This window comes from Columba livia, chromosome 7 (genome assembly GCF_036013475.1).
Source record: "Columba livia isolate bColLiv1 breed racing homer chromosome 7, bColLiv1.pat.W.v2, whole genome shotgun sequence".
Classification (NCBI taxonomy): domain Eukaryota; kingdom Metazoa; phylum Chordata; class Aves; order Columbiformes; family Columbidae; genus Columba; species Columba livia.
This window is the reverse complement of record NC_088608.1, coordinates 25,971,263-25,993,754: the sequence shown is the minus strand read 5'-3', so window position 1 is coordinate 25,993,754 and position 22,492 is coordinate 25,971,263. Positions and strand designations below refer to the sequence as shown.

The 22,492-nt window shown below is 36.7% G+C and overlaps 1 protein-coding gene across 11 annotated transcripts in view; it reads left to right on the top strand.

Moving 5' to 3' along the window:
• The window catches only part of PDE1A (phosphodiesterase 1A), a 169,716-nt gene that overhangs the window by 87,918 nt on the left and 59,306 nt on the right, over positions 1-22,492 (top strand). For 9 of the 11 annotated variants that reach the window (XM_065068912.1, XM_065068913.1, XM_021282556.2 and 6 more), the window contains one exon: positions 22,142-22,255. In XM_065068912.1, coding sequence (XP_064924984.1) covers positions 22,142-22,255 — 114 coding nt within the window. Of the gene's footprint in view, positions 1-801; positions 1,087-22,141; positions 22,260-22,492 lie in introns of those variants that run through there. The other 2 variants (XM_021282558.2, XM_065068916.1) reach the window with 2 other exon arrangements.

Below are 22,492 nucleotides of genomic sequence, written 5' to 3'. Positions count from 1 at the left end.
GCAGATGCCAGGAGAAGGACAGGTGAGAGACTGAATCTTGGCTTCGTTCGCAACGAGCAGCGGTGTCCATCCTGTTCCTTGGCGGCAGGTACCATCTCATGCAGCTGACTGAGAAAAAAAATCACAGCCGGTCTCTCCCCAGGGAACCACAGAGTGTGTCCTCAGTTCAGAGGGACGAGGGGGCGGACTGGGGAGGTTTAATACTGGGAGACAGGAAAGGGGAGGAGGGAGATCCTTACACTGGAGCACTTGCGCGTTCCCCGGGTAACCTGGTAGTCAGACTTGGTAACTAATAAATTGCATTCAAAGCATATATGGAGTCCAAGCTAGGTCTACAGAGCATAGTTGATTTCAAAACAGAACAACAAAAAAATTACTGTGCATTTTATCTGATGGGTTTGGTTCCCATTTACATTATGATTAGTACATTATTTGCTGAGCAGCAGAGGCAGATTTAATCAGTGCTCCTTTAATACTATGCTGGTGGTGTAGAAAGATTTTGGTGTTAAGAATGTCTGTTGCTTTCCCATGCCTGTTACTCAGGCGTCATGCTTGACTGAGAAGTGAGGTAAAACCTGGGCACGGCAGTTAATGATGAGGCCTCCTTTGTTAAACCAGGTTATAATCAATTGCAAAAGGTAAAAAATCATACAAAACAAGGGATAATTGTGCTCCCGACATCTCAGAAGGCTGCAGTATATATGCGCTTTCTCCGTCTCTCTGGCTTTCTCTCTACTTTTTTCTATTCTCCTCACAACACATGTACGAGACCAGGCTTTTTATGTCATACTGCAGCAGTAGCACCATCCCACACACTTGCTGTCTCTGAAGAAATGTAACCCTTCTCCCGTTTCTCTTCAAGTAGATTTCAGTGATTTCTGAGCTGAATATCTTCTGTCTGAAGGAACGTTTATCCGCTAACCTGTAAAGAAATGACAGCCTAGCCTTGCATCAATCGCTCAAATACAGGCATCTAGTGCCATTTGAGACACCTAAGGGTGCCCGAGACATCCACCCAGGGCTGGCAGATATGACACAGGACCTGCAGGACACCTGCGCTCTTCTGGAGCAGCAGCTGGGGACCAGGTGAGATACTCCATGGAATCTCCAATGGCACAGGATGCCTGTCTTAGATAACTGATTTGAGCCTCCTGTTTCTGGGCATAATGTATATTTAATGTATAAGATGACTGATCAGAAATTAAGTTCCTGGTTTTGTTTTGTTTTGAGGCCAAGTTGTACAAATCTTGTAATTACGTTGTCTCCCTCTTGATGCTAATGGAACTGCTTATACACGCAATTGCTTACTGTTGTGGGTAAAATGTACATGACTGAGCTCTCCAGTCTCCAGTTCTGGCTATTGAGCAGCTGTTCTTGATGGGAACTTTGATAAATGGCAGACCATTCAAAATTTATCTTGTTCACAATATTAAAGGACCAAAGCCGCACAGCTTTTAGAGCTAATAACTAAAAATGAACATGTATATTTACACAGAAGGCTTTGCACTTCAGGGCTTGTAAAATCTTCTGTCAATTCTGGCAGTGTGCAGTTTGTGAAAGGAGCAGAAGACTAGATTATATAGCATCTCCCTCTGAGACCAGATTTATGTTTTGTGTGCCAGAACAACATTAAGCAAATCCTCTTCTTCCTGCTAAAGAAGCTAGCCAGTTTGTAGTTCTCAAGAATTTTTTTTTTTTTTTAGTGATAAACATTACTTTGAGAACTTTTCCATGCACCTGGGTACTGACCAAAGACAACAAATAACGGAACAGGAAACTGTAATTCAATTCTTTACTATATAGAAAGCTTTGCAGATGACTTAACCAGCACATTATTTATATGCACTGGCTTTTTAAAGAGGTTGATAGGGTTTTTTGGCTGATGGAAATGGAAAATCTGTCTCTCTTGGTGTATCTTGTGTACATTTAATCAGCTTTTCATCCTCTCCATAGTTATGTGCCTATATTACTTTTCCTTCTGTTTCAGAGAACAAGGCATAAAAGCAGGCATAAAGCATTGCCAGTGAGATGCCTTTCAAACATACAAAAGTTGCAAACAAAACTGGCTGCACAGCTTTAAATGCTGAGGATTTAAAGCACAATCAGTATAAGACCTTTTTTGTTATTACTTAAACATTTCCTTGCTTGAGATGGGTGTTAGTAGCAGTTGTGGTATATTATAGTTTTATGAATGCTGCTTTTTTTTTTTTTCCTTTCCATGTCTGAGGTTGATTACTGATTTTGTTAATACTTTTTCAAGTCCAATTGAAAATTTTCTTAAGAATTGAAATTTTAACATGATCTTAGAGCTGAAAATTATGCCAAAATTCAAACTTGAAGACAGGCTGGATTGCTCTGTAAAAATTGGCTCCTTTCCTTTGACCTGGCTTGAGAAAGCTTGTGGGCAGCAGAGTGACTCCCAGCACTGCTTGTTGGGCCGTGGGAGGAAGCTGGTTCCTCCAGTACATCAGGTATCTGCAGTTCCTTGGAAGTGCTTACTTTACAGTGATATGTGGAAATATATCTCAAAGAAAGAGAGGAAAAGAAAGTTATTCATTTAATGTAGCAGTAGTTTCCCTCCACTTTTTGTTGCCTGTGCAAGCCGCAGACACTTTCAGCTACATGACCTCTCCGGCGGGTACTGATGACCAGCTGTCTATGTTGATAGACAGGCTAAAGTTCAAGGGATCTTTTAGCCTTATGGCAAGTTATGGTTCTTCAAGCAATTTAATACAGTGTTTCTTATGAAGATTTGTTGATGTTTTCATTTGTTGATGTATATCTCTCTAGAGACAAAGAACTAAAGCTGAAATTTTCTATAATTCTGTAAAAAATGACTGAACAATATGGGAAGGAAAATCTATATTCTACCTTCAGAAATTTTTAAAATTTCTGTACACTAGGTACAATATGCTTCACTTCTCCAGAACATCTATCGGTTTTTAATCCATCCAATAATCCAGTCTAGAAAATTTGTCTTCTAAATGTATATTGGTAATATGGGATCAAAACCTGCTAAATATTGTAATCAAGATTTGTTACACTTTGCAGAAATCAAATCTGCTGGGCTGAGCAGATCTTTAGATTGAGAACTTTTGCACAAGACAAAAGTCTCCTGCACAAGACATCTCTCCTCTTCTAGAGAGATGACAATTATGTGTCCAGTCTAGCTGGCTCCATAGAGTCAATTGGATCACTAGGTTACATTTTGAATCTATTAATATAAGTGGATAATTATTCCTGTTCTCTTGGAAGTGGAGCTATTTTAGGTATTATAGTTATAATACATCCATTGTTGGAGTTGATAACATGTCCACAGTGGTTTAAAATTATGTTGATAATAATTTATTGATTAGCTGTAAGAGGAAATTTAATATTGTTAAAAGCAACATGAATGGGAACTTGATAGGTTTTTTTTTTTGTTTTCTTTATGAATTTTTACATATATGATTTTTGTTCCTTTTTCTCTGTCTTTGCTTTACTACATGCTCCTCTCTGAAAAGATGAGTCAGTTGCCTTAAGTATGCACATGAAGAAACTACAGAACCGTGAATTCGTATGCTTGTTTTCATAGCAGGACATCCTGGTTTATAATCCCTCCTGGTGCCCTAGTCTGAGTGGCCATTTGTGAACTGGATTGTAAAATCACTGAGACTAGGAACAAGGAGCGGACTCCTGTTTGTTATTGGGCTGCTGAGAGATCTCCCGATAAAACATGCGTTCAGGAATTGGCTGGTGTATATACTTATGTCAGCTAGGCCTAGGTCTACTGTACTTACTGATTTAGAGGAGCAGAGCAATCCTTATCAGATGGCCCAGAGGCTGATGCATGTGAGAATTGACTGCCGAAGACATAAAGCTGTTCTGTCATGTACTACTGTGAACATTCAGAAAGCAAAGTGACTACAAAATGCTCCCACTGTTCTGTGCTCTGCTCATAAGAGGTTTTTGACAAAATATAGGCTTGCTTTTCATAAGAAAATGGTAATTACACAAACCCAAAAGCTTTTCTGATACTGTATAATCTTCAGTGACATTTTTGTTGATAAAAAGATCTGTACTTGTAGTCTGCTTGATAAGCTCTACAATATTTAGAAGTGGCTTTTTTGTTTTCTTTCTGGGATGTACTGAAAAGTTTGAGGAAGTTCTTGTGCTTTTGTTTGTTGTGTGAAGTGAAATGCATGCCTGTAGCTGTAATTGTTAACATAAATGTGAAATATTGAGCTTATGTCGAATCTGAATGTGGAATAGAAGATGTGAGAACCACTGTAACATATTGGTTTTCTGTGATTACTACAAAATTGGGCATTCTTGTTTTAAGTTTTAGAATGAGAGCTAAATCTAGCAGCTAAATCAAAATAATTCAATTCTATAGGAGAATGCTGGTGAATGATCTGGCAGCTCACATAATTATACCATCTAATCCAATAGTAGAGGAACTGCAGGGACATTTTTTTTATTAATAGAGCAAATGCACTACCATGAATCCATCTTACAACAGTGTTTATCTTTTTGATAATTACGAGCAGCTAGTTAAATGCAATGACAGGTCTCATAAATAGAGCTTCTCTAGGTGTTGTGAACGGGATTATCATGATATATTTATCTTAGTTTCTTTTTAAAACTCAAAATCTCTAAAAGGTCTGAAAAAGCTCTTAACTGACTTATATGGATTCCTATAATACTATTTATAAAATAAAAACTTTCCATGTTCTTTCGCTGATGTAGGTCTGCAAAATACTGTTTAAAGATTTTTCTGTTTGAATAAGATTTATAAGACAATGTGTTTTGGAAAAGTGCCACAGTTTTACAAACGTGGCATTGGGAAGTACTGACAATATTCAGAAAGGCAACTCAAACAATTCATCACAAGAAAACATGGGAGCAAACCTGAAAAATGTAATTATCATTTCCAAAGGAGACCTAGGCCTTACATGTATTAAATTTACAGTGTTATAAGGGATGTTACTGGAAAATACAGTGATGCTTAAGAGATCGTCTATTCTACCACCATCAAAGAAAGGAAAATTTGGATTGCTTTATAAGACACCTAAAATTGGTAGTTTAAGACATCCTTTTAAAGTCTTCTGCTAGTAGAAGGCTGGTGGAGTTAAATGGAGTGTGCATAAAGGATTGCAAAGTCAAATAATAATTTTGTTAAAGATGTCTTTTCCTCTTAGAATATTACATGCCAATTCAAAATCATTCTGCCATATAGCCAATTTATAATTTGGAGCTTGTAAGAAGCTGGATTGCTGAAAAAAAACCAGCATTGCAACAGGGAACAGCCATCGTGATCCAGTTGATTCCTGGTCTGTAACAAGAAGAGCAGCGAGGAACAGAAGGGTTGTTCTCAATGAAGTTTAATGCTAAGCCGCAAGTTCCAATATTCTGGATATGTAGATGTGAGTATGGTAAAAGGCAGATTGTTACTCGTGTAGTTTGAGAAATGCTTGTGTAATTAAACCTCCTTCTCTGTGCATGGGAGAGCTGTTGTGCCTCACCTTGCTGCCACCGGTCGCTTGGCTCTGCTGCTTTGGCTCTGCGGGACTCCAGTGTGGCTCTGCTCCTGCTGGGGGCTTTCAGAGGAGTCCACCCTGCATTCTTCCTCAGCCAGGCCTTAGTGAAAAGAAGATACATGATAGGATTTACTCTCTCAAACAGATATGATTTATGATTTTATGCATTTTCAGGACTGAAGCATTACTAGAGACCATTGCAAATGAATTACATGCATTTGAAGCACAAATTATGCTTCATTGGCAAGAGCAGTAAGATATCTTTCATGAGCTGCTAATCCATATATCTTTATTATATACATGAGGTATTAATGTATTTCTAAACAACTTTTCTTATCTGTCTTCATAACTGAAGCTGTTCAATGGCTTTGTGATGAAACTTTAAATATATACTCAACTAAGAAAAAAATCGGTGCAGATAGTCTTCATCTAGAAAACACTTCTTTTGTTTCTTCATGCTGTTATATCAAAATGCATTGCAAACCCCATGTGCTCATGTAAACCGACACAACTGCACTGGGTTCTGTGAGATTCATGCCAACTAAAATTCTAATGACTAACACTATTACTGACATCAGCATTATATTGCAGTGATAAAAATCTAGGAAACAGTTGCCTTCAGCCTTAGAGAACATACGATGTTTCATATTTGCTTGCTTTGTATCAATTAAATATTAAAAATAAATAAATGTACCTTTATTCGAACAGGATTCAAGAATAATCTGTAGGAAGCTGCCTTGCCTAGTGACTCGACTGTTATATAATTGCGAGTGTATTACTTCCATATCATAGATGAACATTTTAAAAAATTGATCAAACACAAGCTGTAGCTGTGTATTAATAAAGTTCCTCATTGAGTAAGCTGTGCATTTATCTTGTAGATGAATGGCAAGGTGAGGAAAAGTGCCCTCTTAATGCCGGTATTCCTCAGTTCACCTCTTTGACGTGTCTATTTGAGTGCAGGGAGTTGAACGGCAGGAAAGAAAACAAGCCACCAAGAAGCAAAACTGGAAAGGATCAGGCCCAGCTTAGAGCAAAAGTGCCGAGGGATGTAAGTGAAGGAAGGCCTATGGGGCAAAATTTGTCTTTCACATTCCTGTGGTTAAATTAGAGGAGGTGCCAAATAGGTTAAGGATCATGACTAGAACATGGAAGTGGACAGTAGGCACCCAGGGGACCTGGCAGGAATCCATGGAAAGAGCCAGGAAGCACCCATGTTTGGTCAGAGGTGGAGGCAACCTGGAATGAATGGAAAGGTGAATGGCAAAGCAGACAAAAAGATACAGGTTTTATTGCTGTAGGTATTTTTCTTTGGGCTAAATTGAACAATGAGTACTGGTGTTTAAAAAATCTGTCTCATGTTACTCAGCAGCTTTCACAGGCTTCTGAAAGAAAAAGGTCTGTAGGTGCACAGTTCAGTTGGACTTGTGAGGTTAATGTAGTTAATGAAAAAGAATTGCAACCAGGACTTTCAACCTTAAAATGTTAGGACAGTCTGGTTGTAACTGGAGGTGATAAACTACAGGGATAAAACTCAGAAATCTGCCTCACAAGGAAATTATTCCCGTGATTAAGTTATACGGTATAAGTTTTGGGGGCTTGCATCAATCTAAGATCAAATATGTATCTGCATATCAAGCTATTCTGCCTCTGAATTTAATTAATTAATTCCTCCTACTGCAAAAATAATTGAAATCCATGTGAGGCAATTAGGTAGTATAAATGAGGTCATGAAAATTTAGTAAGTTTTTATGTTATTTTTGTAATCATGTTTGTGGTTGAGGTGCCAAGCTTTCTTTATTCAATATATCATAATCTAGGAAAATAGCTGTGGTTGAGTAAGCACCTCCACATCTGTTAGCACAAAATAATTAAATCTTCCTTTGATTAATCCTCTTTGAGAGTTATTGTTGTCATTTTGTGAGATCAGTTTTGACAAAGTTTATTTATCTGTACTATATGAATATCTTACTCTGCTTTTTTGTGTTTGTTCATTTAATGTGGTCCCATTGGAAATTCAACAAGAGTATTCCAGGAAAGAGTCTGGGATTAACTATTCTGGATTAAAATTTAAGATGAATGCAGCTGGAGTGACCTCAAAATAATAATCATAGTGAATGAAAAGCTTAAACAAGTATTTTCTTGTTACTGCATTTTGAAAACAAAAGTAGAAGACAGTTATTTTGTGGCAAAGCATACTTTAAATTACTCCCTGGATTAACTTCACATTAAATCAAAGCCACCATAATACAGATGTCTTTCTCTAATACCTGATGTAGGATCTACAGGACAAAAATTATTACATTGATTTTACTTACATTTCTTCTTAATGTAAAATGCATTAACGTGTATCAAAAAGTAGAACATTAGCCGTATTTTAAGGTACATGCTGATCTATGCAAAGTTAGAATCACATTTGTGAGACAGCAAATTTCAAAGAGAATAAAACCTGAAGATTAAGAAAAATGATTTAAAATGCTTATTGTCCTTTATTTTCCAAACAGTTATGCATGGATCATATATTTTTCCTTCGGGTGCACATATACTTGCTTTTTCATAACTGTTAGCTGTCCCCACATATTTTACTTTAATTCCACCTTATTAAGCCTTGGGCAAGTTTCTTGATAAAAATACATAAACATTTTTGCTAGTTTAGTTACTGTATTAAATGTTAGTGTCTCTATTCTGGCTTGTTCACATTTCATTTGTATTCCTTGGCTGACTGTGGTAGAGGAGGGCTTTTAACCTGATTTTCTTGCATACTCTCAGTTAATCAATCAGGCATTTCAACACAGGTTTCCTAAAAAGGAAGAAAATCCATCTTTTAACAACTGTTGCATTTGCCTTAAATGTTAAAAAGCTAGATTTAAATCTCTTCATTGCTTGGTTTGATCCCTCAGTTTCATGGTGAATGCACCTTTTCTGACTTCAGTGTGTACTTAATTTATTTATATATGGGAATACCTCTAACAAACTTGGCACTACACAGTAAAGCAATGTTTCCAGTTATGTATTTATCTCCCAGTTTAGTGTTTTGCAATCCTTTTGCTTTTCCTTTTTTTATTTTTTTTTTTAAGTGTATCCTCCCTATGGTAAGAAATGTGTTTTTTTTTTTTTTTTTTTTTTCTTTCATTGTGTGGGTATCACGGCATGAAAATCTCTGGCCGATATTAACTCTGAAATCTCTCACACATCTTTCAGAATTACATCATTGAGTCCTTGAATCAATTTAAAAATTGCTTAGAGTCCACAAGTTCTTTTAATGTTCCTTACAATTGAATTTCTAGTAATCAATAATCATAAAATATGGCATTAAGAAAACCCCAGAACCCTCAGGAATAATAAGCTGAGATAGATATGAAATTACTTAGAAGACTCACTTCCTTCCTGGTCCAATACAGCGTTAATGACCATTGCACAGCAGTGAGCCAGCCAGGGTTCTGGCCCTGGCATTCCGGCCGTGGAAGCACGTGGCCAGGCTGTAGCAGTTACTGTCATTTGCTGACCTAGGGAAGGGTGGTGGCCTCCCAAAAAGGTGATCTCCATCTGGTTTACTGTCATTTTCACATTTTCCTTCCAGGACAAATCTGTATTTTAACATTATTATTCTCCATCTCTAATGGCAATAAAAATCTCAAAGGCTTTTCATCCCAATGACCGCAGTCAAACAGGCTGTAAACACGCTCATTAACCCCAAGCTCTTATCTTTGTGGTTTACTTGATCAAGGCACACATGCAAAACCACATTCACCAGAACTGAACTGTTACTTAGTGTCACATTTAATTTTCCTTTCACCCTGATTCATTCGGGAATGTCCTGCACTGCATACACAAGACATTAAAGACATCTGCACGTGAAAGCAATATATTTATAGGCAACTACTGAACAAGGTATTTTCTCATTTGCATTAAGTTTATGAAATTTAGTTCCTGTGTAATTTGCTCTAGAATTTCTCTGTTATCTTTGTTCAGGCAAGCACTCCCTTGTGATCAGCACCCAGATTGATCACTACTGTATTAAAGCCGACTTTTTTTCTTGGCCAAACTACTGGCTTACTTCTCTGAGTAATGCCATGTTGATTAAAGTGAATAATCTGATTTCAAAACTGAGGATTCCAAAATGCTGCAATAGGCAATTCTGAAAAGCAATGGAAAAAAGAACGGTGTATTGTTTGAGAATATGACAGGCAAATCACAGTGTGTAGTTACACTTTCTAACACACTGTTTTACTGCCAATTTCATTTTTTTATACACACAAGCTTTTCCTAAATCCATAGTGAGTGTGTAAACAAACATTATCTAATAACTCTGAACCAAGAGATTTGCTGGTTTTCTATTTTGAAATTAAATGCGGCCAGGTTCTTACTTGAAAAGAATGTCAAGGCTTTGCAGAGAGACTGAAGGATAGTGATTCATTCGGCAGAGCTATGAAAAATGAAGCACAATTTAGCAATTATGTTAGTCATGACCATAAGGGAGCTGAACTTTTCAGGTTAGGGATTTCACATCCCTAGAAGAGTACATTTATGGATGTTGTACTCTCATCACCTTGATTAATTTGTATTTAAATTTCTGAGTCCTAGAAAGGCACAGACATTAAGAACAGCATTAACATTAGCATGTTAAGTAAAATGTTATCTGCTGCAAAATTCTTCATGAATGAGTGTAACTTCTATGTTATTCTGATCATGAATATTCTCTGAATAATGTTATGATCTGTTTGAGTGTTAGGTTCTGAATTTTCAATCTATGTTTATATGTGTAAAGTGTATATAAACAAGCAAATTACAGTCAGCTACATATACGACGAGGAACGGAAGATTAAAATAACACCTTGGAGGTGAATTACAGTCTATGCTAAATTTTCTCAGTTTAAAGAAAGGAAGACAAAAGTAACACTTCTGGTGATAGATTCTGGACTACACCTTCTAGGGATGCTCTGCTTCAAACCTGGAACATGAGCACATTGGAAGCTATGGAAATGGTGTCACTTCTTAGTGAACAGGCTGATAATCAGGTTGGTTTAATGGCATGTTTTCAAATCAGGCAGGACAATGCGAACAGCAGTTGGGATTAGTACAGCTTACCATGACAGATGAGTTAAAGCACTTTGTGGAATGTGTAAGAAGTAAGACCCAAACTCATTGAAGTCCTCAGTGCAGTTCTGTGATAAGAATGGCCTGTCCCATCATGGTGTCCTCTAGATGAGAGCAAGACTGCAGTTTACTACTTTCTGCATAATGCTTTCACAGTGTGTTAGTCTGTTTTTATTACATGTAGAGGGAATAAGGGAAACTTTTATGGGTAGTAGCGAATGTCAGCAACTAAGGAATGGCCTCTAATTCTTTTTACCTTCCCAGACCTATGAAGCATGGACCCTGTCTACTGAGGTGCCTGGCCCTTCCCAGGCTCAGGAAAAAGGCAGCTGTACACCAGGCTTTGTCTAAAAATGGTTTTGGTTTGGTTTGCTACAATTTCCGGCACAACTGTTTCCAGAACCAAAACTAATATGCACATAGCCCATGTATACTAAGTATGCTAGACAGTGGGTTTAATGTGATGTTGTTCAAGAATAACTTTTGGTTTTAAATATCCTTCTGATGAGCTCTAGGGACATGTTCCTGTTTCATCCTGAACTATTCAGAGATGGAGCTATTAAAGGACAGAGAATGAATTTCAGTTTCTTACCTGACTTGAATTCTAATTTAGTTTCTCATGTGGACAAATCCTAGATCAAGCTTACAAGTGTAAATAAAAATGGCCATGTTACATTTTATCTTGTTTATGATCATTCTTAAAGAATATAGGGGAAAAGTTCTTTCCTCTTTTAAACCTTTATACAGTTTTCAAGTGTGTTTAAGCTTTTCCACTGTTCTACTTCTCATTACCAAGACCTACTTTGAAGTACTTTGATTTGGCAATTCTTCAGCAGAACATTTATTTTTAACAGTTCCAAACAACATAAGTTAGTTTTGTAAATAACATAGAGTGCTGGATTCTAGCATCTCATAATTTTCTCTCTTTTTTTTCCCCTTCATTTTAATTGCAGTATTACAATTTTGAATAAAAGCCCTATTCATATTTTTACATTGTCATATGCATTACATGTACTATATCCTTTCTTCAGAATCACTGAGATGGTAGCGATTTTACAGCAAAATTGTACTGTAATTACTACAGCTGTTGTGCTAAAGCATTTATGTCTTGCTCTGTCTTTTGAATGAAAAATTCTTTTAGTGAAAGTAGATTTGTTAAAGCTGTTAATTATTCAGCGAAAAAGACATCTGAATTAAGGTGGTGGTATTTTTTATACAAAATTTTAGGCAGACTAAGGTAACTCTTAAAGTATTTTAGTGTTTTATTCAACAGTCCATAATAGTTCATAATGCAAATATTTCTGGTTTTTACATTTCACAATTTAATTCCAGCAAATAAAGATCTGTACTTCATTCCTCAGAACCCATGATACACTTTAAAAACAGAATTCAAGACAAATTGGCTCCGTCATCCCATCTGGAGGGTGTGATTGTATATTAAAAGTGTAACTTTTATATTCTGGTACTTCAAGTGTTTAATTATAAGTAGAAAAGTAGAACTTCTAAACTAGATGACAAGTTAGAGCTTGGATTGAAGTAGGATTACATTGGTGTTATGTTGACCTGTTAAGCCAGCTGAAGCAACTACCCTGATATATCTGATAGCATAACTGCACACACACATGACCCCTAATCTTGTTCTGTGAAAAGAGTTCAGTCGAAATCCCCCTATCGTAAAATACCTTGGAGATGAATCAAATTGTTTTGGCAGTATCAGGTTGAAGATGTACTGTTACACATGCACTTGTGCTGTCAGACATGGAGGGTAATAATTTCTAGGAAAAAAAAAAGTATGGAATGGGACTCACCTGGAGCACCATGTCTGACCATGTTCTTAGACTGAATATGAGGGACTTCTATTTCAAAAAACTTTTCTTCTGTAATATATTTTTATATAGGTCCTTCTGTAACCTCCGTTGGCTTAACATAACATCAGCGATAAGTTGTATGTATGTTGAGAGAAATGGAAGATGGTGTATTAAGCAACCAAACAGTACTATATTTCATGCTCTGCCCGTGGAAGTCAACAGGTCAGAAATAAATATAAAATCATTTGTAAATAAATGCAGAAGACCCACATTATTACCAGGACCCAGATTCTACAGCTTGATGTATCAAAAAAGCTGCAACTATTAATGGAACAAATTTAAAAGTTGCCAGAAGTGTTAGCTGTGGAGGTTTGGCTTCATTTTTACATGTTGACCCGTGGCATGCAACAAGGAAGTTCTGCCCTGGTTCTAATTTCTTTCTTGGGGAAATCTTGGCTTTGATTCCACAGAGAAATCACAGAACAAAGTGTTGTTATTTTAATGTTAATGAAGGATATTTCCTGGGTTGTTTGCTCACATGTGACTTTATCAAATAGAGGACAGGATACTCTTGTGTCATAGATGAAGATTCTTTGATCAATGGGCAATTTTTAATGCTGAGCACTTAGCAATTTTCTCTCCTTAATGACTGCAAAATTGCACCAAAAAGGCTTTCAAAAGCTTGCACAATGACAGCAACATATTTTCCTAGTATCAGTCTAGAAAGTATTTTCAGTATAACATTACCAGTTTGGTTAATGCAGTCTTCAATGAAAGAACATCAGTTTGCCTTTTATATGATAGTTTGTTCTTAATGTTTCTAGAAGGACTTTCTACCTCTTTGCGTGTAATTTTCAAAGGGGGACTAGCAACATTCTTCAACTCAGATTTTCTGATTCCAAGGAGTGAAGGAGATATTCAGGATGGCTATACCAGTGACTTCAGGGTGAATGACAGGAGAGACAGAATAAAAGACTAATGAGAGATCCATTTTCACACCCTTATAATTCTGTGATGATTGATCCTGTGTAGCCTCATCTAGGTGTTTCTGCTCCAGCAGGGCGATTGGACTACACGATGTTTTGAGGTCCCTTCCAATCCCTAACATTCTATGATTCTGTGATAAGTTGATAAGATACCACTGCATGGGAAGATACTGTCTCATCTCTGAGTTTCAAGACTAGCTAAAGCAAAATGTAGTTTCTAGCAGCAGAAAGAACATGAGAGAGGGAAGACAGACATTTTCAGATCATTAAATGTATCTAGCTGCTGACAAGATGTACTCCATTTGCTGGGTTGTGTGATAAGATCAAATATTTAGTACATCACAATCATATTAAAACAGTCTGATTGATGTGAAGGGGAGAGGGATTGGGCATAATACTGTCATCTGGAGAAGTGCCTTCTAGCAGCAAACATCTCCCATGGCTCTGTGACCATCCATGGGGCAGAAGTGGGTCATGATCTTTCTTACAAGTGTGGGAGATGCAGTTGTGATGACGGGAGCTGTGAAGGAGGGCCAAGGGAGTTCCTCTGAAGCACAGACAGTAAGATGTACCAGGCCTGCGCTCCTCTGATAATTTCCATTGGGTCAGAGGTTTGGATACAAGTTTCTTGCTGGAATGTGGAGCCAACACTCAAATGTGAATGTAAGGCAATCCGTTTAGACCTATCCTTCTTCTGCCATTGGAATATTTTTTTTTTTTAAATTACAGAGGGGGGCTGCTTTGGAAGATTTAGAGGCTTAACTTATGCCTTTTAGCAGCTTCTTGGATCACTGTGCTCAAAGCTGCTGCCTGCAGGAAAAATAAAGCTTTTTAAAGGTCTGTGGGGAATAAGGGCTATGTGCCGTTTCTGTGTGTTTATCACATTAGCTCCAGCAAGTAAGATATACTGAAAGTCTTCCATCATCTTCAAGCATCATTTTTGGCAGGTGATGAATTTATGTTTGATTTCCCAGCTTGTTGTTTGTAGTGAATTTAGATGGATTATGATGAAGACTCAGAGACATACAGACTGTTCAAGTATTTGGTGACTTCAAGATGAAATAGCTTTAGCTAGCACTCTATATAATGTATATGCAATTCAGGGAAACCTTATACATCAATGTCAATCTTCAGACAAAAGTATTCAGCAAAAGCTATTAGGAGTATAATTTGCAATTTGCAAATCAGTCATTCATTGTGCATTATTTGTCTTTGATTTCATGAATTGATGGTGAAATAGGAATATCAGATAATGGAAATGGACATTGAGGCAGTAGAAGCAGTCATAGAGTTTAGGGTAAGGAAAGGCTAGTTGATTACTTGTTGGATCTAAGAGAAGACAGATAAAACACCTGAATGTATGTACATAGTAAGTAATTTGAAGTTTGAGGATTTTTGCATTAAACTTCAACCTGGAAAGCAATTGAACAGAGTGAACCAAATTAGCATCGATGGTGATTCATTAGCAGAAGTGAGAGAAAAGTTTGGAAGTCACTTAGAGCTTATCTGAAATACGTTTCATTCTGTATCTTGCGTCTGCACAAATGAAGGTGATAGAAATTCATATGTGTGAGAATTTGTGCTGATGACACACATTGATTCTAATGGTGAAAATTACTTTTGGGGAAGGATGAGTAACTGGAGAAGGTGAGAGAAACAGCAGGGAAGAGCAGAGGTGAGCCTTCTCCTCTGGGGCACGTCTCCAGAGCAGCAAATGGTGATGATGGAGATGATGGTGAAAGGTTACAGAGCTGCAAATAGAAGAACTTTGTGTTACTGAGGTTAAGACACGAAGGCATCTCAGGTACTTCCAATGTGTTTGATCAGTTTTTTTGAGAACTACGCAAAAATTTTAAAAATGCTTTAGAGAGCTTGGATTGGTTTATGGTTTCAGGTGGATGCTGTGTAAGACTCCATGCCTTTCTGTGATTTCAGCTAGGTGCTGAGGAAAACTTAGGAATTTTGACTAGATTTTGGTTAAGCCTTTAAAAGCACTTGGACCTGCTGCTGAATAAGACCCAAAGGATAATATTTATACAACATTAGAATGCTAAATAATAAATTTACAGGATGAATAAGGTAAAATGAATAGAAGCCTAACAGAGAATGCTGGCCTGAAAGAAAACCACTTCATCTTGCATAAACCTGATCAATATTTAAACAGCCAAGGCAATTCTATCACCATGAAAATGTAGAGTTTTATCATTATGAAAGTGTAAATTTCAGTATGTGTTATGTAGCTGCACAACTTCTATTTTAATTCTTCAGTATGGAATTGAAGTTTTGGTATATCAAAATTCTGACTGAATTACCAGCACATTCAATATTTATTTTCTAATGACTGAATCATAATTGCAGATCAGTGTGTACCACTCATATGCTTAAAATAATCATGAAATGAATGTGATTCGTGAAACCCTTAGCAACCGCAAGGCTTCCTGTGCATATGCTCAGACACAGCAGTGACTGAGAAATAATTTCATAATACACATTTGCAGCATTGAAAATGTGTTATATCTTTCTTGCATTTTTCAATATCAGAACTTATTGAGAGGCAGCACCTCTAATTGGAAGAAGTATTGGCTAACTGCATTTGAAACTGCATTATTTATTATTTCAGGGAAGTAAAATGCACATCAAGTTCTAACCATTGCTCTCCATTCATCTGCTGGCCTTGCCTTGACTGGCAAAATGTCCTTATATCAGCATGTTTTTCCCTACCATAATGTAAAAAACTTTGAAATAAAGATTAGCCATTTTGAAGCCGTATTAATGGGCCACTTTGTAAGTGCAGGTAGAAGCAGGTGAACAGGAGTGATTAACCTGAATCTTTATTATCATATTTTGGATATTTCTCTAGTATCATCCATTTGCATGATTTGGTGTAGTCTTTTATAGCCATGTATTATAAATATTAGAACTCTATCTAGGATTTTCCTTTTTCATAGACAGTATTTTTCATCAATCTTTCAGAAAACACAAAGGAGGAATTATATCCTTTGTCATAATAAAAGATTTATTGTAATCTGTATATTAGAACTTTCTTTGCTTGAAAAAGTGAGAGCATCAACTTTGTGTGTGGTTGATTTTTATTATTACAAGTTTTTTTCCTGAAGAATGCTATTTTATAATATTTGTTAGAGGGAATGGTTTGTTTAGATAAAGGTTGTCTTTTACATGCATGTTCTTAATAGAAAAGTGTAAAATTCAAATGATACTAGTTCACATAAAAATAATGGGAATTCAGGCAATTTATATAGGGAATTATAGAATTCAAGTGAAATGGTGATATGTTTTATTTGTTGCAACTTTTCCAAGGTGAAGTTTTGCCATACCCATTTTGGATTTCTCCCAGTTAAAATACTTTCCTGAATCTTAAATACGTAGGTGTATAAAACAACTTGGATTCTGGGATTAGGCTGTTTTAAATAGATGGCCAGAACTTCTCCTTATTAATGATTTGGAATTGCTGCATATTGTCACTTTTTCTCAGTGTTCATGTTTGAGTGAGGATATAACTTTTGGCTTTGAAAGCTGAGGAACTACTGGGTGCACAATGCTTTTTAGAGGTTGTGAAAATTATTCAAGTGATTCAAGTGATTATTACAAGAATCACTGGTAGCAAAACTGGTTTCCAGTTTTGATTGTAAATAGCTTCAGAGGAAAAATTCCCACTTGCCCAAAGTTTTAAAAAAATAGTGTTGTTGAAACTGTAACTGTTGATATTGTCAGAATACGGTTATTCTCATCCTCTTTTAATTTCACATTACATATCAGCCCATTTTTAGTTTGTAATGTTCATTTAGAGAGTCAAAACACTTGTACACTAAAGGTTACAGTTATCCATTTAATTTTCTTATTCAATATTAAATAGTCCAAACAAAACATGAAAATAATCATTTTTTCTGTCCTTAAACTTTTTAACATGTTGTCAGCACTGGCTCATAATCTTTTCAAGGAATTAATACATTTGGCACACAGCTAGGCTTTCCTCAGCTTGTTCATGGGAACATAATGATTTACAACTTGTGATTGGGGTTGACTTAAGCAACACAGATAATTTTTAAACTGGCATTGTGATTATTGAATATTAATAGGAATAGCTATTTCCATGTAATTATCATCAGCATGTGTTTATTGTTTTCAAAATATTGCCCATGTGTTCATTGGCCATCTTCAACAGTGACTTCTATTAAGTTAAAAATATAATAGGAAGCAGGGCTAGTTTACAGTTTACTTTTTACAGTTTTTTTCACTTCCTCTTTAATAGGATCTGTGGCAAAAGCCAGCTTTTTTTTTTTTTTTTACAAAGTTTCCAAAACAGTTTTAAGTGAAGTCCAGATGTGTAATTTAGAAAGCTCTTTCTTCACAGTGCTTGATGATGGGGAGAGTCAGATGGCAGATAAAGGCAGTCTTTGGGAAAGCAGACTCGGGGTCTTTTTCTCAGGTTCAGAAGTTAACTTCAGGCTGAACTTTCCTCTTCTGGTTCTTGAAGACTGTTAAGCTGAACCTTTAACTCTCAATTATTCTTAGTGGTCACTGGTAATTTCTTTTCCCTTGGGAAAGGAAGAGGTAGTCTTTAAAATCTGAAATGGAAATTGTCCAACTCATTTGCCTCTCTACCTTACAATCTCCTTTCTTAAGTAATCCCACCCCTGGCACCTTTCTTTGTTGTCTTTTTAATCTGTGTTTAGGACAATTATTCACTATTTCCAAATTTATTTTTCTTGCTGAACTTTACTTGATTCCATAGAAGAAAAGATTTTCTCATGACAACATTGCAAAAGTTCTTTTTAAACCACAGATTCCTTATCTTCCTTTTTTATTTTTTTTTCCTGACGTTATTGAAACTGCCTTCTCAAATAACCTAAAATCTACCCTCAGTTAATTTGACACAACCCCTGAAAGTTACAGTAGACTTATCAAAACTTTAAGTCAAACATGGGAGAATTTTAAGGAGGAAGGAGGGAACAACTGAGTCACAATTTTGATATTGTTAGTTAAGAACATGCTACTTTAGCTCCTAGTAAAATGCATGTTTTCTCCTGGTTTGCCTGTGTCACTGATGGGCCTCAAAACTTATTGCCCATGGCTGTACAAAGGCACCATCTGCATGGGGAGGTGGGAACTGGGGAACACTGCTCTTGGTCACCTCACAGGCAGTGCTACTAACAACAGGTAGGAGCAGAGCATGTTTGGATAGTCCGTAGGAGTACTGAAGACCACAGCAGTGTTAAGGGTGTTTACGCAGTATGACAGAAGATGGTTCCCCACCCACTCCTTTTATTAACTCCAGATGTCTCTTTCTCCCTTACAAACTGGCACTGCTAGTTTTAAAATGCAGTTTTCAGTTGTCCTGAGATAATAATCCATTTTTTTTTCTCTGTATGTCGCTTTCTTTTATGTTGTGTCATATTAACTCTGCATACCATTTTCTTTGCTCCTTAAACCAGTTCAAACAGTCCCATTTTTATTTCACAAAATAGCCTTTCCAGTTTTTTCTTGTTGCTGTCTATTATTTCCTAGTAGCACAGTTCGCAAGTGGGGAATACAATTAGCTCAAACTTTAAGTAGCATTTCAGGTTATCTAATGGTATTTCTCAAGTTTGTTTTGGATTTATCACACTTAATTAAAATAAAACAAACAAACAAAAATCCTGCCCAATACAATTGGAATAATCATTATTTTTTGTTACTTTTCTTTGTCCTTTTGAATATTTTCTTTGTTTTGCAGAATGCTGGACTATGAGTATTTTAACATTTGTTGGTTTGTCTTATAAACTGACATACTTATTCGTCACTAAAATCCTAGTTTCTCTACTGAAATGTCAGCTCTTAAACTTTCTCTGTGGCTGTTTCACTTTAATGCATAATACGTTGCGTATATTCCGATCATTCATGAACTGTTAGGACCCACTTAATTTTGCTGCATTGGAAGTCTGTTTTTCTGACTTCTGGGGTACACCTCATGATTATCACCTGACAAGTGTCTGTTCAGCAATGCTATGGAAGGATTTTATTGCTGTGTCCAGCTTTCTAGTGGGAAGTTATACCCTAGATAGAGCCACATTTTTCTTGGAAGTGCACCACAAAGATTGGGGTCCACTAGGCACGAGTTGCCACAAAAGAAATTCCAGTTAGATATTGTGAAGAAACAATCCACCATGAGGCTGGTTAAACACTGGAACTTTGCCCAGAGAGTTTGTGAAATCTCTGTGCATTCAACACTTGAGTGGAAATGCCTCTGAGAAATTTGTTCTAACTTTGGAGTTATACCTGACTTTGAGGTTGGCCTTGCTTTGAGCAAGAGCTTGGATCGGGTGGAGGTCCCTTCCACCCAAAGTTATCCCATGGTACTATGGCAGATCTGCACTGGGTCAGCTATAGACATTCTTGAGGATGTTTCCACAAATCATGGATGCATGATATGACAAGGTCACTGGTCATCATTGAGTGATATGGCTTCTGTCCTTTTGTGAACTGTAACCTGTTCAGAATCACTTTTACTTTGCCTAAGCAGCTTTTCCAAATTGCCTGATCTGTTATTGAGTTCTGTGTTCCTCCTAGGATATAAACTATAACTACGGAGCAAGATAGATCAGTTGACTGCCACCTCTGCAGAGACATATTGAGAGGTCATTGTGGCTTAAAGGCTCCCCAGGGACTCCTTTGCTCCTGAAAGTGCAAAAATGATTCCATGTATCTGTCATTTGGTCTATGCCCTGAGAAGACATAGAGCCACTGAAAATTGTAGGATTTGAAGCCATTTTGAGCTAATATTGTTCTCCTATAGCCTGTCTCCCTGCTGTGAAGTATGGTGTTTTTAAATTAATTTATGCTTTCACTTTGGAAAGTGCAATTTGGAGATGTGCTCAGTCACACATAGAGGGAACGGTGCAAGTGGGAGAACCACCCTACAGCTATTCGCAAGTAGTGGTGATGATGCTGCCAGCCTCTCCTGGGCATTTTGGCCTTGGTGCTGAGTAGCTGACGTAGGTGTGTTGTGTGCGTTACTGAGGAGCAGACATCCCAGGAGAGTCACAGTGCATGTGTTGGGTACTGCAAGGTGTCTCTGAATATGCCTCTTCTGCCTATAGGTACCTCTGAAGTGGAAGGAGTTATGCGCTGGAACTGCCACCCGTGCGTTAGGTTATTTCTGCATAGAAGATGCACTCCCACAGTATTTCATCCACCCACTCCTCTGATAAAATTTTTTAACACAAATTTTTCCACTCCATTGATATGCAATGCACTGTGTAAAATACCAAGTAAATATGGTTGCTAAGAGCCTTATTTGTGTTTTGTTCTATGCTAATTTGAATTGAATTAAGACTTTGGAGAACTGAGAAGACTGGTCTTAAAACTCCATTTGCTGAAATTATCCTTGCGGGCTTGGAAGTAATTGTGCTTAGGCCAAATAAATATAAAGAGAAAACATGAAAGTGGTTTTATGATGGAACAGTGCTTTCCAAGTTCATGAGAGTTTTGTTTGGAATATCACTGTGTTTTTTTAAAAATGCGTACGTTTTAATTAGGTCCAATCAAATATTGTATATGCCCAATTAAAATAATATATAGTATATATAACATTATTGTATAACATATTGTATTTTTTGTAATCATGTAATAAATATGATTTTTTTTCTGAAATCAAAGTCAGCTTAGTGCTGACTGAATTTCAATCCACTTTTTAACCTAGTGTTTGTTTCACACATTTTTTTTCACATTTTGTACATCTAAAAAAGATTGTGTCCTGAAAGTTATGTTAAAATAATTGTGTATCTTTAATTGCAGAAATCTTTGTCTTGCATGATATAAAACTGTGTATTGTTTCAACACAGAGATATAACACAGAAAGAAGGAAAATATCCATACTTCTTTAAGCATCCATTTAGTCACAGCTCTACACAGTTACTGATAAGGTTTTCATTTCACTGCAGTGCTGTGACTACTCTGTGTGGTTCAGCTGAGCAGTGTCAGAAGTGTTCGTCTCATCAGAGAGCCTAGGAAAAATCTGGTATTCAAGAAGTTTATCTGTATAAGTATATTTCTACAGAGGCATGAGTTGATGCATTGCAAAATCCCCTTTGGGTGTCTCCATGTTTGTAATGTGAAAGAATGTTCTCAAAACTAAAAGTAAAAGCACACTTGGGAAAATATTTGGATTTTTCTAATGCCATAGGCACCACTTTTTGTCTGGTATAATGATGAATTTTCTGTAAACACAGAAACAGTGGAGCTCCACATTAGTTCATGCTAATGAGAATTCTCCAGCAAAAATATACTGGAAGCCTCAGTAAAATTAAAGACATTTAAATTAAACAAAATCAGTGTATAGTGCATATTAAAATGTTGTAATCAACCTTCTAAGCACAGAAGAATTGCAGTAAGACAACTTGCAAAGTTTTATTTATTATTTAAACAAAATTAGAGACTCAGGCATGACAGTAACGTCACAAATTAACATGAAATGGTAGCTACTGTGTTCTCTTTGACTTAATGGAATATATATGCCTTTTTTAATAGATCTTACAAATTTAGCAAGCTGTAAAAACATACAACCAGTCATTGTGTTCTAAACCCATATTTTTTTAAAACAAGACAAGAGGTGCAGTGATTTACTTTTAATTCTGCATTGGCTATTGTGTTGTTTCCAATAGTTAAATAGAAAATACGGTCACTAAAATTTGAAATAAGCAACGAACTCATATTTTTATTTTCTTTTTCACAGATTAAGATGCTTGGTAAAACAGCTGGAGAAGGGTGACATTAATGTGGTGGATTTAAAAAAGAATATTGAATATGCAGCATCTGTGCTGGAGGCAGTTTATATTGATGAAACCAGGTAAGTCAGAGAGGGGAGGGGAAGAAAAAGGAAAGGATGTTGGGAATCACATAGTCTTTGCATGGAACTGTAAGTGACATGAGCCGAAGGTCTCCATGCGTCAGAATTTTGTGTGGCTCTTAGGTCTTTTAATGACAAGGTTAAAGCAAGTAAGATTCCAAAGGTGAGATGTAACCATTGCCTGGAGCGTTTGCCTTGTTCTTGTCTCCCTCATTTGTCAAATGTCCACAGCATGAA